This window comes from Pseudonaja textilis, chromosome 3 (genome assembly GCF_049901715.1).
Source record: "Pseudonaja textilis isolate UNSWEBS1 chromosome 3, rPseTex1.2, whole genome shotgun sequence".
NCBI lineage: Eukaryota > Metazoa > Chordata > Lepidosauria > Squamata > Elapidae > Pseudonaja > Pseudonaja textilis.
The window spans coordinates 78,013,927-78,032,815 of NC_141992.1; the positions used below are offsets into that span (position 1 = coordinate 78,013,927).

The window sequence follows — 18,889 nt, forward strand, 5'->3', positions numbered from 1 at the left end:
GTTCTCTTTCTGGGCCCTGCCAGATAGCACTCTTTAACAGATGGGACTGAGATACCAAATTATATTAACAACCAGGTTCTAAACTATTTCTTCAAAGATTACCCACAATACTTTGTACTGAGACTAAGTAAAAGATGGAAGCTAACGATGCATTTGGTGTAATAATTGAGTCACTCTCCTATTAACAACTTGGTTATTTCTGGATCAACAATTGTTTTTTGGACCTTTTCATAGGAAGTCATATGATGTTATTCAGTTGTAATGGAACTAAAACACATATAAAAACAATTGGAGTTTTTAGTTTTAAAAGTAAAAGTAAATTTCACATATTCCTATTATTTAGCATAGGGGTGTCAAACTCGTGGCCCCCGGGCCAGATGCATCACGCACTGGCCACTCCCAACCCCAGTTTAGCGAAGGTGAAAAAAGCCACGATATGTCACGTGATGATGTGACAACACAAGTTTGACACCTCTGATTTAGCACTACTTGATAATTCCTTTTCTTCTTATTTAGTCTGAATAATTTAGCAAAGTAATTATTCAGCATTTACAATTGTCTAAAAGTAGAACTTTTGCTCTTTATAAGCCCATTTTGTTTGAACAGAAACATGATCTGAACAAGAGATAGCAGATCTATCAGAATCTTTTACTAACTGCATTAGGAGAGAAACATCAGATAAGTGATAGCACAAAGTTCACAGGGGATAGGAAGAAAGAATTTTTAGCTTTCAAGTTTAAGAAAAGGAAGTTAGATAGTTTCAGAAAAGAAATCCCCTATCTTAAATAATCTCTGCAGGTATTTATCATCTGAAATGATTAAAAGCCTTCCATAAAGAGATTTAGATATCAATCAAATGTTCTTCAGCTAAACATTTCTTTATCAGAAGACAACCTGTATCTGAGCAATTCTGGCTCTAGATTTTGTTTACTTGCAGATCCAAATCAAAAGAATAGTTAAAGTTACAATAAACTAATTTTTTTAAAAAACAAATCTAGGCGTATTGCAGAGGTGAAATATAAAAAGGTCACATAAGATTAATATCTTTCAATTACTTTTCATAACAGTGAAATGTAACATGTCTACAGATATGAATTTACTTCAAAAATAGGGTATTATTTGGTAGTCGTTGACTTACAGCTGGTTGTTTAGTGACTATTCAAAGTTACAACAAACACTCCAAAAGGTATAACCCAGTTCCAGAGTTCTGATGGATGCCGCTTTCCATAGTCACATGACAGTATTTTGGGTACCCACTAACTAGCCTCAATTTATAGCTGCTTGCAGTATCCTGTGGTCATGTAACTGTGGGTTTACAATGTTTTTGCTGAAAAACATTTACTTTTGTTTTCAGCAAAAATGCCCCAAAGCAAACAATGGGTTTCCTTAATAAGCGTGGAGTTTGCTTAACAACCGTGGATTCAGTTAGAAAATATGGTGAGTCATTTAATGACTATAGCAAAAAAAGGTCATAAACTAGGTCAGACACAATACCCTGCTTTATAACCATCACGACTTACAACTGTAATGGGAAGTCTCCATTATAGTCTTAAGTTGAGGACTAGCTGTATATCAATTTCATATTTTTATAGAAAATATCTCTTTTAAAAAGAGGCTAACAATACTTCAAATCAAGGAATGTGTAAAACAGAAGGCATAAATAAGTTATACAAAACAATACTACAGAACAAACTTGTCTGTTCTAATAAAGGAGATGATTGGCATTACAAATCAGATATGGTATTGCTACTGGATTTACTGCATAGAAGCCTGCTGCTATTACTATATAGAAAAATTATTTCCTGAGAATTAAAAAAAAAAAAACAGGAGAGGATCTAAAACAACAATGCAACAGTCACAACCTGCAAATCCAGGATTTTTCTTCATTCTATAACTGGAAACCACGATTCTTTCCTTCTACTTCCCAAGAAACTTTGTGGTTTGCCAATGTAGCCTGTGGGTAATCTTATCAATTCTAATCTTATATACCACTCCTCTAATCTACACGACGCATTTGTTCCATGGAGTATCCAAAAGGAAACGAAAACAACTGTTCAGGAATGCAGAACGTATGCAAATGGCACTAACTTCAATTAAGGCAGTTGATAAAATTGAGAAATAGTACATATGAGAGAATAATAATAAACATATTTTTAGTTTGGACTTGATCTTTTCAAGAGTTAACTGAATCAATATATCTTCCTGAAGAGGCCTGTTTTTGTATCAAGCCAGCTCATGTTAACATTTATGATAGTTAGCAGCATATACCTACAGTAAAAAAAAATGACTGTCTAGATATGGATGCAGGTCATTAAACTAAACCTTTCTGAAATTTGCTTTGCAAAGCTCCCCAACTAATGAAATGCAGGCACTGTGGTTTATGTTATACTACACTACCTAGTTTTGACATATTGTGGCATTTACTAAATGCTGGAAAAGCAAGCAATCTGTTTGTTTCAACAGTTTCAAATCCATAGATATTTTCAGTTATTTTACATATCCCTGCTCTCTTCATGCCTCAGCAGGAGATAACACCTGGCTGGATTTGGCTGGGTTCAATTTATCAGTACGATGAGGCCTGACAGTACTTATAGATGGGAGATGAGTGATATTTGTTTCAATTCTGGCTACTGTTGTCTTGTACTGCAGACCTAAAATATTCCTCCTTCTCAGGGATATTTGCTCAGATGCAATTTTCTGAAATGGATAATATACTGTTTAAAATTTTGCTTGTTTCTTCCCAGAGTTTTGGCAGTCTGGTTGCTACCTAACATTATTTTGCACCTGTTAACACCCAGTTTTCTACATAATTAGTTCATATAACAATGTCTTTCAGGTGAACAACATGTTTCCACTCTCCCTTTCTCAAGGAGAGATATTTGAGGTGCTTACACATACAGACTTACACTAGAAGAGTTCATATTCATTTTCCATATGATTACATAATCATCTATGATTATCCAACCTGGTTCCTATATATCTACAAAAAACTGTAGCCATTTTTGTGTATCTTAAAGGAAGATGACCTTAGATATCCATGAATGTTCTGAAAAGCACGGCCAAAGTTGGGGAAAGGAAGGAAATAATTGTTTCCTTTCTATTGTGGTACTTTGATAGGTAAAGGTAAAAGGTTCCTCTCACACATACGTGCTAGTCGTTTCTGGCTCTAGGGGGCGGTGCTCATCTCAGTTACAAAGCCAAAGAGCCAGCACTGTCCGAAGACATCAAAATGCATTGAGTACCAAATTCAACAAGTTTATTTATTTATTTATTTGATTTGTCAATCGCTTACAAGATAATAGGTATAAGTATATACATAGTTATGAATACATAAAATGGGTACATATAAGAAAAATAAAAGAAACAATAGGACAGGGACGGTAGGCACATTGGTGCGCTTATGCACGCTCCCTACAGACCTCTTAGGAAAGGGGTGAGGTCAATAGTAGACAGTCTAAGGTTAAAGTTTTTGGGGTTTGGGGAAGAAACCACAGAGTCAGGTAGAGTATTCCAGACATTGACCACTCTGTTGCCGAAGTCGTATTTCCTGCAATCAAGTTTGGTGCGGTTAACCTTGAGTTATTGTGTGCTCTTGTGTTGTTATGGTTGAAGCTGAAGTATTCATTGACAGGTAAGACATTGCAATTTATGATTTTATATACCATACTTAGATCAGACCGAAGACGGTGAAATTCAAGGTTTTCTAGTTCTAGAATTTCAAGTCTGGTGGCATAAGGTATTCTACAATGAGTAGAGGAGTGGAGACTTTCTCAACTGTGCTAATATCAGATACGTAATGTGGGTTTTGAATCAGTTTTGAACCAGTCAAGTACCGAGATACCACGGTATTTATTGCTCAGAAATGCCTCATTCTATCATTCAGACTTCTGTATTGATGAAATCAGCAAACGTAATATGTTTACTTAAGTCACAATCTATTAAATCTGGTTTTCACTGAATTAAAATTCTGTGAGGATTTTAATTCTAGAGGAATTAAATCCATATGGAAGAAAATGTTATGTCAAAATGCAAGATTTCCTCATAGTACATCCCACCAGGCTCAAGACTGATTCAGCTTTCCATCCTTCCAAGGTTGGTAAAATAAGGACCCAGATTATGGGGGCAATATGTTGACTCTGTAAACCACTTAAAGAAGGCTGAAAAGCATCATGGTATATAAGTCTAAGTGCTATTGCAATTACTATTATATTTATTTTGTAATTTCCAAAGGCAATCTATACATGTCTATCTCTTCAGAAAAGGTAGGTTTGCTACACACACAATATGCTAGATAAATATGCTTTATGAAATAAACTTTTTGAACTTTTTTTTTTTTGTAAATTTTATTTGAGTTTTCACAAAGAGAAAAAAATACAAATAAAACATCTTTTTTGAAAGTAGCGTAATCCCGGGTTACATTTCTTCGTACAGACACAAATTCAGGTTCATGCTCATTTTTATATACTATTCCATATCTTATTACTATTTTACATTTTCTGCATAGCTTCTCCCCTCTTTTAATTTTCTCAATTTTATTTTAATTATCTCATCTCAATTCAAATCATTGTATTTATATTTTTTGTCTGTCCTGTTTCAATTATCTATTATCTTTTCTCATTAAACAAAATTTCTCCTGTAGTTACTGATTGGAGTATGACGCCTTTATATCTTTTCCCTAAAGTTGTAGCATTCAATATAATACATAACTTCCATTCGGATTCTGCTTGGTACATTCTTAAAATACACACTGTATTCTTAAAAAAAGAAAAAATTATAAATGTATATAATTAAAACAACATTCCATTCCAATTCAATTCTATCATTAATATTAATATTCATTAAAGTCTTAACATCTTTAACATTACTTTTCAATTAAATATCATACTACTATGGGAACAATTATAAGCTTTCCATAGTTAATTCCCCCCCCTTCACTTATATTTTACAAAACATTAACTAATTAAAATGTTCCCGTTCCTTTCTAATTCAATTTTCTCATTTATTTTATTTCACTTATTTTATTCACAAACATTTTACTAAATTACACTAACTATTTTATCCCTCATTTTAAACATACGTTGTTTCCAATTTTCTAAAGTTATTTCTATTACTAATATAACAATACAATCTTATGTACCTTTACAGAATCCCTTTTTCAGTTAGACTTTCACCCATTATCTCTAAATAGGTCCTGTTTCTCTATATCTTGCTCCAGTCCTTTGTAACTTCTTTTCCTTTCCTTTTTCCCTCTCTTCTTCTCTCTCCCCCCTTTACCCCCTTGTCTCTCTACCTCTATTTCTCTCTTCTATATTCTGTTGCTTTCCAGTATTATACTTATTTTTCGAACTATTTTTCTTTTTTTTTCTTTGGTTATTTTTTTAAGTCTTAAATTCTCCACTCTCTTTCCCCCCTTTCCTTTTTCTTCCCCACAAAGAATTACTTGTTCATTAAAGATGGCTTCTTCTTTGTCCCAGTCTTCTTGTTTTGTAGACGTTTCTTGTTGTTTCTCATAGGTCCGAATCTCCATTTCTCAGAATTGAAAAACAAAGCCAAAAGAACCCCTCCCTTCTTGTGCATCTTCTTTGTATTTTTTAAGTTCCATTTTCAATTCATCCAGAAGCAGTGCCATTGTATAAATTTTTAAACAACCACCCAATTAATTTTAGTCATTTAAATGCAATAACCAAGAATCCAAAGATCACCAAGTAATCCAAATACATGCAAGCTGTTTCTTTTTGCTTTTTTCCCCACTTTCTCTTCCTGGGGTTCTACTGTTTAGTTGCCAAGTTTCAGTTAAAATCTATCTTTTACAAGTCTTGTTGAAGTTTTACTGTAGCTTCCTTTTAATTCCAGGCAGTCTCCTCCCTTTTTTCCAGATCCTGCCCTTTTATTCTTTTTCTCTCCTTTCCTGCTTATAAAAATTTTTTAGTGTCCAGAAATCTTTATTATCCCTTCGGCCTTTTGTTTTATTTTCAGCTTAATTGCCTGTTGATGTCAAAGTGGATTTTTTTTCCAATTTCTTATTTAAGTCTCTTAGTTGTCAGTATAGGGAAAGGGAGAGAAGAAAAAAATGCAAACCTTTCCACTTTCCTTCGCTGCTTCAGAATCTTCTTTGGGAACAATGTTATTATTATTTTTAGTTTAAATTCCAGGGTACCTTAGTTGTTGCTTTTGCAGTTTAACCCGGTCAGCCGAAACTTTCACTTCTTATCTTCCTCCTGCACATTCTTTTCCGATCGAGTTCTTCTTTGAGGTGGCCATTTCTGACCACCGCTGCAACCGCCTTCGGGAAAGGGAGTAATGGCCAGCTGAGGAGGAGAGATGCGGCTTTCCTCAACCCTGCTGGCAGTCTCCCCCCTCTTCACCACCTCTACAGGGTGGCTTAGCCCCGAAACCAGCCTGCTTGGGGCACTCCAGCAGCGAACCCAGACCGAAACCGCGCATGATCTCGGATTTCTGTCTGTCGCCGAAGAAGCTCAAACCAGAAGTTCCACCTAATTTGCTTTTAATAGAATGAAAAAGTGCAACAGTTTTACAAGCTTTTTGAAGCTATGAATTTCTGTTTTGCAATACTAATGTAACCAACCTTTAACAATTGATAGAAATTAAATATTAATTATTTAGAGTTCTCCTGCCTTTTCAAGTAATCTTTGTGTGCTTTCAATGATATAATGATTTTAAAGTATTTTTTTTACTGGAGCAGCAGTCTCACCTTTTTTCTTTCTCTTCTCAGGGTTATTATTGTAGTTGTCTTCTTTCTTCTTTAACAAATCTATTTGCATATATACTGAAATGTTTTCAGTTTCATTCCTTGAACGAGTGAGCTATTTGGTTAAAATTATTTCATTAAAGCAGAATTTTTCTTCCAACTAGAATTTAACATTTTCATTCTTTTTTCCCAACTTTAAAAAAAATCTGTGTGCGAGCAATGTTTGAAGTAAACAAATTGAGAATTTATTAATGTTTCAAATTGTCTTCATTCTATTGTTTTCTGCTGTTTTATCATCTTGCTTATCAATGAATCCTCAAAGCTTGTATCTGAATATTTCTGCTGTGTGCTTTTTTCGGTCATATAATTCCTCTGTATTTCTGTCAGCTTCCTCATTTATACTCTTCACTGATAATTTTCTGTATTTATTAAAGGGCTCCAATTCTCTTGTTTCTCTTTTCTATTTATGTGCTTCCTCCCATTGACTTTCTCTTGTACAACCTGCTCAGCATCCTTATTCTTTTTCTGTTTTTCTTTTTAAATCACTGAATCAGCCTTACAACACACATCTGATTTTCTCTTGCCAGTGGCTGATTATGGCTGGCATTATATTTTAATTTTTGCTCATAATATTATAAACACAGCTGAGTTCATATTTAACTGCTAGTAGATCTCATATCAAGAAAAGATACACACACTTTAATTGGAGAGTGGAGAAAAAAAATCTGCTCATAATTCAAGGACTTTTCTGAATGGTTTACAGGAGGCATTTATTATAATCCATCCTATCTTATCTGAAGATTTTTTTAAGGCACAGATGTATGTAGTAACTATTAGCTTTTATCTCTCCCCCACCATCTATCATTTATTTTCATGAAATCAACATATATATCCACCCATCTCAAAAGCAAGCAACTCTAGGGACATTCAAAGAACTAAATAACATTAAAAACATATAAACCAATCTAAAACAAACAATAGAGAAAGGTTGTTCATCTATTAACTGCGATATTTTCCTCGACTCTTTCTCCTTTCTCAACTTATATGCTAGCCATCTACCTGGCTTATTTGCATCTTCAAAATAATTCTGTTTAGCATTCCTAATTTTCTGTGCCAGTTCTTCTTTCTCTATTAAGTCCATTTTATGTTTAATTATATCCAGTTTCAGTTTAACGTCTTTTTTCTGTGGCATTTTCTGCAGTTCTTTTTCGAGTCTTTTATATTCATCCTCCAAGGCTTTAAAAGCTTGCCTTTTCCTAATATTCTTTTTTCTTGTGTAGTCTATTATCAAGCCTCTAACATAAGCCTTCATTGTATCCCAAACATTCTGTATTGAAGTATCTTCTTTTCTGTTTTCTTTAAGAAAGAAAACCAATTCTTTCTCCATCCATTGTGTAAATTCTTTCTCCTTTAAAATAGTATTATTTAATGTCCATCTCGATCTTTTTTTTTGTCCCTTCCATTTGATTGTCAATGGATTATGATCAGCCCAAGTACTTGTTTCAATATTTACTTCTTGGACGCTAGACATTAAGTCTGTTGAGATCCAGATCATGTCCAGTCTTGACCATGATAAATGTCTATTTGAATAGAACGTATATTGCTTAAGTTTAACATTTCTTTCTCTCCATATATCTTTTAGGGTTAATTCATCTATCATTTTAAAAAAAGATTTAGGAAGAGTTTTTCTATTATGCTTTGCTACTGTTGCAATATGATCAAGTTTATTGTCCACGATTCCGTTGAAGTCTCCCATCATAATTATATTAACATAGTCCAGTCCAGCCATCTTTGTATGCAGTTTTTTATAAAATTCTTCCTGTTTATCATTCGGGGCATAAATTGCACTCAAAAGGTAAAACTTGTCATGGCAGCAAAGAGAAAAAAGAAATTATTCATGATTTTTACAAACATTTATATAAGAAAGAAGATATTGATGAGGAGAAAGTTAAACAGTACCTGCAGAATGCAAATTTACCTAAGATACCTAAAGAGATTGAAGAAATGTTAGAAAGCAATATAACAATGATGGAGTTAACCCAAGCACTTAAGAAACAAAATAATGGAAAGGCACCAGGTCCAGACGGGTTTCCTGTAGAATTTTATAAAACCTTTCAAGAATCACTGTGTATTCCATTGTTAGAAGTTATGAATGAAGTTATGTTAAAAAAGATGATACCTAAAACATGGTCAGAGGCCTATATTACACTTATCCCAAAAGAGGAGGCGGATCTACTTCAAATCAAGAATTATAGACCGATTTCTTTATTAAATGCAGATTATAAAATCTTTGCTTCAATATTAGCAGAAAGACTTAAAAAGTACTTGAACAACTTTATCCATCCAGACCAAAATGGGTTTTTGCCAAAGCGACAAATCAGAGACAATATGAGAATAATTTTGGACACCTTGGAATACTATGAGGCGCATCCTGAAAAGCAAATGGCTTTGATATTTTTAGATGCCCAAAAGGCATTTGATAACGTGAATTGGAGATTTATGTTACTCTTAATGGAACAGATGGGCTTTGCTAGAAGATTTATTCAGGCAATAGAAGTAATTTACAATGAGCAAACAGCTATGGTAATGATGGAGGGAGAATTTACAGATCCTATTAGTATAAGAAAAGGCACAAGACAAGGTTGTCCTCTTTCTCCCTTGCTATTTGTATTGACTTTGGAGGTGTTGAATAGAAATATTAGAGAAGATAAAACTATAAAAGGAATGAAAATTAAAAAGGAAGAATTTAAACTACAAGCTTTTGCAGATGATTTAGTCTTTATCTTGGAAGATCCTATAGAAACAGCTTTGAAGCTGTTGGAAAAGATAGAGGCATATGGGGAGGTGGCCGGTCTGAAAATAAATAAAGATAAAACTAAGATTTTGACAAAGAATATGTTGCTAAGACAAAGAGAAGAATTGGCAGAACTGTTAAAAATCCAAGTTACAAATAAGGTTAAGTATTTGGGGATATACTTGACATCAAGATGTAGTACATTAAAGGAGAATAATTATATTAAACTTAAAAAACAGATAGCCCAAGATCTGAAGAAATGGGAAAACCTACAATTGTCATTAATAGGAAGGATTTCAACAATTAAGATGAATATTCTACCCAGAATTTTATTTTTGTTTCAAACAATACCAATTAGGCTTGGAAAAGACTATTTTGAGGATTTAAACAAAATTGTCTTGAAGTATATATGGCAAGGCAAGAAAGCAAGGATAAAGTTAAAGCTTTTACAGGATGCCAGAATCAGAGGAGGGTTTGGCCTGCCTAATTGGGAGTTGTACTACCAAGCTGAAAATTTGACGTGGGTTAAAGAATGGATAACATTAAGGAAAAATAGATTGTTGACATTAGAAGGTCATGATTTGTTGCTGGGTTGGCATGCTTTTTATGGTATAAGGGAACCAAAACACAGGGCTATTTTAGAAGACATTTTATACGGAGTCTCTGTGGTTAAATTGGGAGAAGACAAAAAAACAATGTTATTTGAAAATTCCAGTTTGGTTATCAACGATAGAAGCGTTTTCTTACCCTATAATTTATAAAAAGGAACAAACAGCTATGGGGAATTACTAGATGAAAAGGGTGAACTTAAATCGATACAAAAATTAGAGGAACAAGGTATACAGATGAATTGGTTTTCATATTTGCAAATACATGCAAAGTATCATGAGGATTCCAAAACAGAGGGATTTTATGATAAACAAACTGATTTAGATAAGATTTTGATGGGTACTGATGAAAAGGTGATTAAAAAATTATATGGTTACTTATTGGAAATTAAGCTGGAGGAAGAACAAGTTAAGGAAACTATGATTGCCTGGGGGAGGAATTTTGGATATGGGATTGATTTAGAGAAATGGCAGAAATTATGGTTGCAAAATTATAAAATGACAATGTCTACAGCCTATAAAGAAAATTTGTATAAGATGTTTTACAGGTGGCATTTTCCTCCGACAAGGATAGCAAGAATGTTCAAGAACAAATCCGAAAAATGCTGGAAATGTCATCAGAAACCTGGTTCATACTACCATATGTGGTGGACTTGTGAGGATGCTAGAAAATATTGGACTAAAATCCACATGTGGCTGGAAAAAATGACAAAGAAGCACATAGACTTGAAACCGGAGTTTTTTTTTATTGGGAATCTTACCAGATGTTTATAGTAAAGAGTTGAAATATTTGATTGTAAATGTGTTGACTGCGGCTAGGATTGTATTTGCAAAGAATTGGAAAAATGAGAAAATTCCATTACAGGAAGAAGTTATAAAGAAAATATTGGAATGTGCTGAGATGAGTAGATTGACTTTTGAAATCAGAGAGCAAGAAGATAAACAATTTTATATAATTTGGGATCTTTTCTATCAATGGCTGAATGATGAAATACAAAAATAGAATATTTGAAATGTTAGATAATAAGGAATAATATTGAATTTATTTTTCTTTTCTCTTTTTTGGTATTGGATATTATATTTATATAATGGTTTTCTTTTTCTTTTTCTCTCTCTTATTTTAGGATAGAACTGGCACGATTATACGATTTGTTTTAGAATAAATTACTTAAAATATAGTTATCTCACAAAGGCATGATCGAATAAAAGTATAGTCAAAGTTTTTTTTTTTTTAATAATGATATGATGATTTATAAGTTTGTATTGACAATAAGAGTTATTATATAAGGTAATTGTAACCGTGACTATGAAGTGAACGCACAAAACTGATGAACCAACCGACTCACTGTTTGTATATAAATATGGGGGAGCTGATGTTTTTATGTTTTGTCTGTTTGTTTGTATGTTAAAAAACAATAAAAACTTTTTTTTTTTAAAAAAGAAAGGTTGTTAAGCCACTGGAGTCCCAGCTCTTGGTTTATCACTCTTTGGCCTTGTACTACAATGTTCTATTTAACATAGAGAAGCAATTAGAGAAGAAGGAAAATGCAGGTGAAGAGCAGGCAGAGCTGGGGGCGGAGTCAAAAGAGGAATCTGTCTAGAGTCATCACGTTGCCACAAACGATCCAAGTTCCACCCCCCTTGAATTCCTTTGACTCTTATCTAGCACCAATTAAGTGCTGACCATCAGTTGACTAGATTCTTGTGTGTAAATAAATAAATAAACCATCTTAACTGACAATGTCTAGTCCCAGTTGTTCACAAATAGTGCTGTGAACATTTTATATATAATGCATTATTTATAATACTTTCTCTTAATGATATAGATGCTAACCAAGTTTAAAGCTTAGTACTGATGTATAGATTTTGACTAGAAAATAAGTTTCTAATGATGCTTTGTTTTATTTTATTTATCAGGTTTATCCACCCTATTCTGATAACTGCCTGATTTTTTGTGTGTACCTTGTTTTTTCAAATAACAAAGGAATGGGGAAAAGGGCTCAAGGTATAATGAGAAGCAGGAAAAATGATTATCAAGCTCACCTGAGAAATTGTATGTAACACTGTCCTATCTGCTAATTATTTTGTGTTAATACATAATGCATTCAGAAAGTACTCAGACGTCCTTCACTTTGTTGATTTTGTTATGCTGCAGCCTGATTCTACAGTTGTTGAAAATAATTTTTTTCTCTCTGATGAATCTACACCCATAATGACAAAGTAAACGCAGAATTTTATAAATGCCTATACATTTATTAAAAAGAAAAAAACTGACATATTGGCATAAGTATTCAGACCCTTTGCAACAACCCTTGAAGTTTAGCTCTGGTGCCTATTTCTCTTGATCGTTGCTGACATGTTTCTACATCATGATTGGAGTCCACCTGTGGTAAATTAAATGGATTAGACATGATTTGGAAAGGCACACCCGTCGCTATAGAAGGCCTTACAGCTGACAATGAATACTGTAGCAGAGCAAAAGCCATGAGGTCAAAGGAACTGCCTGCAGAGCTCAGAGACAGGATTATTGCAAGGCTGGGGAATGCTACAATAAAATTTCTGCTGTGCTGAAGGTTCTAATAGTACGGTAGCCTCCATAATTCTCAAATGGAAGAAGTTTGGCACAGTTAGGACTCATCCAAGAGCTAGTCACCTGGTCAAACTGAGCAAGTGAGGGACAAGAGCCTTAGTAACAGTGATGATCAAGAACCTGATTGTCACTCTGACTGAGCTCCACAGATCCCATGTGGAGATGGGACAGAGTTCTAGAAGGACAACTATCAGAGCAGCCCTCCACCAACCAGGGCTTTATGGCAGAGTGGCCAGACGGAAGCATCCTCTCACTTCAAAACACATGAAAGCCTGCTCTGAGTTTGCAAAAAAGCACCTGAAGGACTCTCAGACTTTGAGGAACAAGATTTATCTGGTCTGATGAAATCAAGATTGAATTGCTTGCCTTTGGCCTCCATTCTAAACATTACGTCTGGTGGTCAACCAGGCACTGCTCATCACCTGCCTAATACTCATCCCAACAGCGAAGCATGGTAGTGGCAGCATCATGCTGTGTGGGTGTTTTTCAGCAGCACTGGGACACTGGTCAGGGTTGAGGGAAAGCTTGAATGGAGCAAAATACAGGGATATCCTTAATGAAAACCTCTTCCACAATGCTCAGGACCTCAGGCTGGGCCGAAGATTCACTTCCAACATGAGAATGGCCTAAGCACACAGCCAAGACAACACAAGAGTGGCTTAGGAACAATTCTCTGAATGTCCTAGAGTGGCCCAGCCAGTGTCTTGACTTGAACCCTATTGGAACATCTCTCGAGGGATCTGAAAATGGTTGTACACTGATGGTGGCATCCAACCTAAGCTTGAGAGGATTTGCAAGGAAGAATGGCAGAAAATCCCCAATCCAGGTGTGCAAAGCTTGTCGTGTCATAACCAAAAAGGCTGTAATTGAGGTCAAAGGTCCTTCCCAAAAAATATACTGAGTGAAGGGTCTGAAAACTTATGACAGTGTGATATTTCAGTTTTTTCTTTTTCATAAATTTACAGACATTTCTAAAATTCTGTTTTCATTTTGTCATTATGGGATACTGAGTGTAGATTAAGGAGGAAAAAATGAATTTCAACAACTGCACGATCAGGCTGCAGCGTAACAAAACTGACAAAAGTTAAAGGGGTCTGAATACTTTCTGAATGCACTGTATTATCTTCGCATGATAGGCATCTCACTGGCTGTATTTTTTTATACTTTTATTTACTATAAAAAGTTATTTACACATTTGAGCAAGCTTATGATCAACTTCTTTTTCAAGAGGGGGAGATGATTTCCAGCTCAAATTGTTAGCCTATGCTATCATCCTTCCAAGTACTCAAAGGAGGAAAAGTCAGTCAGCAATTGGTAAAAACAATACTTTTTGTCCAAATAGAACTTTCACATAGGATTAGCATCTCATTATTACTGTGTGTCCCAGAAGCAGAACTTTACTGGCACAAACAGAAAATCAGTGCTAAAATCCAGGCATACATGCCAAACAGTAAGCCCCACTAAACAATGGAATTATTTCCAAGAACAAAGACACAAGGCTAGTTAATTATACAATTATTTCCAAGCATAAATAATCAAAACAGACTGACATTAAAAAAAAGACTATCCCCCCTTTTTATTTTGGAGTTTTCTATAAAGTCTCCCAAAGAATATTAATAAAAGTTTCTAATTAATATTGATAAAAATCACTTTTCTAACCACAAACTGACATGTTATTTTGCCTGGATACATGCTGCAATGCATATTCTGCTCAATGTAAGAACACATAAAGAGACTATAGATGTAGAATGAGGCAAGTTCTTTTCAGACATGCATCTCAATCTACACCACGACCACTGTTTCCAGTCCGACCAATTATACATATAATTGTAAGCCAGGACATTAGTTATGGGAGCTCCTGTGTGGGAAAATATGCATTGTACATCATCTGAGATTTTAGGGGGGGGGGTCTTAACTTGATTGGGGGGGGGTATTTTATGGATTATGCTTTTATTCTATTTGCTGTCCAAAGTTTCATTGTATTAATCACATAATTTTGATTAATAAATAATAAAAAATATTTGTAGCTGGACTACAGATTAATATAAGATGGTTCCATACCAATTTCTCCCGAATGAATTTAGCAATCATAAAAAGTACTAAATGATTATGGATAATATTATGGCTAAAGTAAAAATAAGCTTTCTACTATCAGGCAACTTATAAAAAAAAGGTCTAGGTATTTTATATTCTTTATCTGATTTTTTTTAATACATACCAGGAATGTAATATGTGAATAGGTACAGCTTCCACAGATATATTCTGGTCTCTTACCATTCACTACTTATTAAGACTGAAATTCAAACATCCATACTTTTCAACTTTTTATAGCTGCATTAGTTAAACATTTCCAATTGACTAAAATGATCCTATCAATTAAGGTGAAAGTAGCACTTATCATAAGGGCCCATACTTCTATAAACTTTGCTCTTAGAAAGAGGACAATTTTAAAACCAAGTTTTAAAAGTCAGCTGCCACAGTGTTATTGATGAAAAAATACTAAAAGTCTAAAGAGGCTGTACAGAAATTTTACAAATAAGTGCAAGCATAATCAAGTTAGGTTTTACCAAAAAGACATTTCCTCATATGTTACAGAGCAAAATTATCCATATTTAGTATTTTCTTCCTACCTAAATGAAAATTGTAAAATTTCTGAAAAAACAAGTTACTTGGAATCAGCAAATAGAAGAAAACCAAAGTACAAATTACAGAAAAGGAATTTAAATGAGCAAAAATGATACCTTACCTCATGATTCAACTCTGCTATCTGATCTTTCAGTTCTCTAATATACTGAGTAGAGTCAGAATTATTAAGTTGCCCTTGAATTTTCCCTTCTTCCTTCTGTTCAGGAAAAGAAATAAGTATATCACATCAAATCCAAAACTTTTATTGGCAAGTTTGATTTAATACAATATTTTCCAAAGTGGATTCAGAGCTTTCCACAGATACATTTTAGAGATTTGTTACAGTTCTAATGATTAGTACCTCAATTCATAGTGCATTTCAGTGGCTGATAAAATGTCAAATGAAATTGACTGCAAGGAATGAACAGTTTTAAATTTTATATGTGAAGATCTATTGTAACAAGACTCACATCTTCCCTAAATGGGACAGGTGTCAATCAGCTATATATAACTCGCCTTTCATACAAATGGTTAAATCGGTAGCTATACACTCTTGCAATTTAGCTTTCCTAGCAACTGTTGCCATTTTATTAAGTCCCAATGAAAGTACCCTAAAGAGACAGAATAAAAGAAGTGCTAACCTGTTTTCAAGTTACCCATTCCACTGAGACAGATAAAAATTATGAGCTAGGTATACCCTACAAATATGAGCTAAGTATACCCTGTCTTTTCTATATGGATCTGGCTCCTATGTAGTAAGTATTTGCATTCCAAATTATAGCTGATCAGATTTGTTACAAATAATATGAAATGAAGTCAGAATAAGCCAGTCAGAATAAGTAGAATCCAAATACATTGAATTAAGAAGAAAATGATGAATAAGTGTTAGGTTTACAAAGAAGTACATTCTCAACAGGAACCTTAGTACTAAAATTACAACATTATTTAAGATAGCTCAAAGATAAAAATGCTTCAAAAGGACATATTCATCAATTTATGGAAGCCACAAACTAAAAACTAAAGCAAGTGTTATCTCATGTAAATATACAATAAAACCAATTATCCTTTTTAATCATGTATGCACATCCCTTCACAATGTTACTGATGTTAGGCTAAAAATGAAATGACAGATTAAGGGTATTCTAAAGATTAGCAAATATTTTCTATCACTAATGGAGAATCCTGACTTTTTATAAAAAAAACTCCGGGGTTGCCTAGCAAAACCAAACATATATAATTATATTATTAATTGCCACATTCATTATTTCAAAATGTTAGCAGATTAACATTTGAATTCTAATTCTCTTTCCCTCCATTTTATTGGTTTTATCCTTGGCTTAACTTTTTAAGAACTTTTGAATGTAAATGGATGTATGGATGGAAGGATGCAGTCTCCTCAATTCAATATCAGAGAGACTTCCATTACTCCTGGAGTATAAGAAACTTTTCTTATGTTGCATTCTATTTTATACAGTTATGTTATGTTCCAGGTATGAAAAAATATCTGGGTAGGGGAGGGAAACATATTCTGGATACACTGCCTTCTCAACTTTTACTACCGTACAGAGTAATGACATTTTGTACTGAAAAACTAATTAAGTTTATTCATCAGCGCAGTTGTGGGAGATTTGTGGCCTTTTTGTGATTACGATGATTCATTCTGTACTTTAAAAAAAAACACATCATGCTGCTCGAGAATGTTAAAAGTTTCCTGTAATAGTGAAAATGGAAATTCTGTTTTTAGACATACAGGTCATTTAAAATGTTTTTGTGGGACTTATAATATTAAATAAAGATGTTCCCTCAGCCATCTTTGGAGGAAGCAATAGGGGCAAATGCCATGGATGTCAGTATGGCGTGTAATAATGTCATACGTATAAATGCAAGATCTGAATGATGATGTCACTACACACATGTTGCTATGATTACATCATCATGGTTTCCTGCTTTTACCAAGGAAGATTCCATGAATTTTAAAGACAGACTTATTTTGTAAATCCCATTTATTTTTGGCAAAAATAGATTCGCAACTAAATGAATTTTTTTGAAGATATTAATGTAACATACTCAACCTTCATCCAGAAGAAAATAGATTTCTCAGTTAAACATTTATATTTTCTAATGTCAAGGCCAGGAACATCATATGGTCAAATATGGGGAAAGTAGGCACTAATCATCAGCATTAACTTTTAACATATAATCTGCATTCTGATAAAAATATTTATTCATGCAAAAAAACTAGACTAAGATCCTAATACAGGTTTAAATGCTCTTGGATGGGCTGAAGATCTATAAAGTAGAAGAACCAATTTTGGTCTAGCGGTTAAGGCACCAGCCTAGAAACTGGGTGACTGTGAGTTCTAATCCCACCTTAGACATGAAAGACAGCTGGTGACCTTGCCCAAATTACTCTCTCTCAGCCTAACTGTTGTGGAGAAAATAAGAGAAACATGTGTTGGATATATTTGCTGCCTTGAATTATTTGTAAAAATAATAAATGCAGGGTACAAACAAGCAAACAAACATAAAAAGAAGGTTGAGAATTCTGGTGGAATTCAGCAAAACAAGTGAAAGGAATTCAAATGACTTAGATGAATGTGTCAACTAACCATGAATGTGTCAAATAACCATGTGTTATTTTGGAAAGGTGCTTTTATGTCCTTGACAGTGGCCCCAAACTGTGATTTCATCTAGGAACTGGCATGTCAAGTAATTTCAGTTATAATGTGGGTGTAGCAATAACCAGACAAAATGTACATGTTTAATGCCAAATGCATCTTACACGTGCACGCAGGCATTTCACAGAAAACTGTGAAATAGCTTACTGTTGTAGCCCAATTCGGACTTGAAAAGGAAATTCCTGTATTCTTAAATAATTAAGAGTTATCCTAAAATAGAAAAAGCACAGTTTTGAGTTATAACTGATCCATCAATATGCTAATTGGCCTTAAGAGATGGACCTATGTAAATGTATTATGGTTCACTTTGAAAAAGGCATACTTTAAACACAATTCTTGATTACTGTAAAGTATAAAATTTAAACTACCTTCACAGAAAGTTCATTTTTCTGGTGTTTTTTTACTGCTATATTATTATTGTATCACTATCTTGTAATCAAATGCTTTATCTGAATGTTACTTTCGTAATTTCTTTGAGCAGCACAGCCACAGCTCAGCAAATCAAGTCCATTTAGTGTGAACTGTCTGTTTATAAATATTTTAAACTGGACAGTTAGGCTTCCTAACCCAGGAAGGTGTTGCAATGCATACATACAGTTGTGCTTATCTCAATGCCACAGGCTTGCACAAAAGCTGAGCAAATATATATATTCCCATCTTGTACTATAAAACTCAACTAATGACTCAATCCAAAAATAGATCTAATTTAAAAACAAATCCTGAGACCACAAAAAGCTTTCTATCAGTGCCCCAAAACATACACATACATTAAAAAAAAAAAAACAGAGTTCTAGGGTAGAAGCAAGGTGCAATCACTACAAACCACAACCCTTATGGGTGAAGCACAGTAATGATATTCATGTATGATGGGAAAACTAAGGTTAA

At 33.9% G+C, this 18,889-nt stretch overlaps 1 protein-coding gene across 6 annotated transcripts in view; it reads right to left on the reverse strand.

Moving 5' to 3' along the window:
• Positions 1-18,889, reverse strand: part of EVI5 (ecotropic viral integration site 5) — an 82,919-nt gene that overhangs the window by 11,999 nt on the left and 52,031 nt on the right. For all 6 annotated transcript variants that reach the window (XM_087930167.1, XM_087930163.1, XM_087930165.1 and 3 more), the window contains one exon: positions 15,448-15,543. In XM_087930167.1, the coding sequence (XP_087786293.1) occupies positions 15,448-15,543 (96 nt within the window). The remainder of the gene's footprint in view (positions 1-15,447; positions 15,544-18,889) is intronic.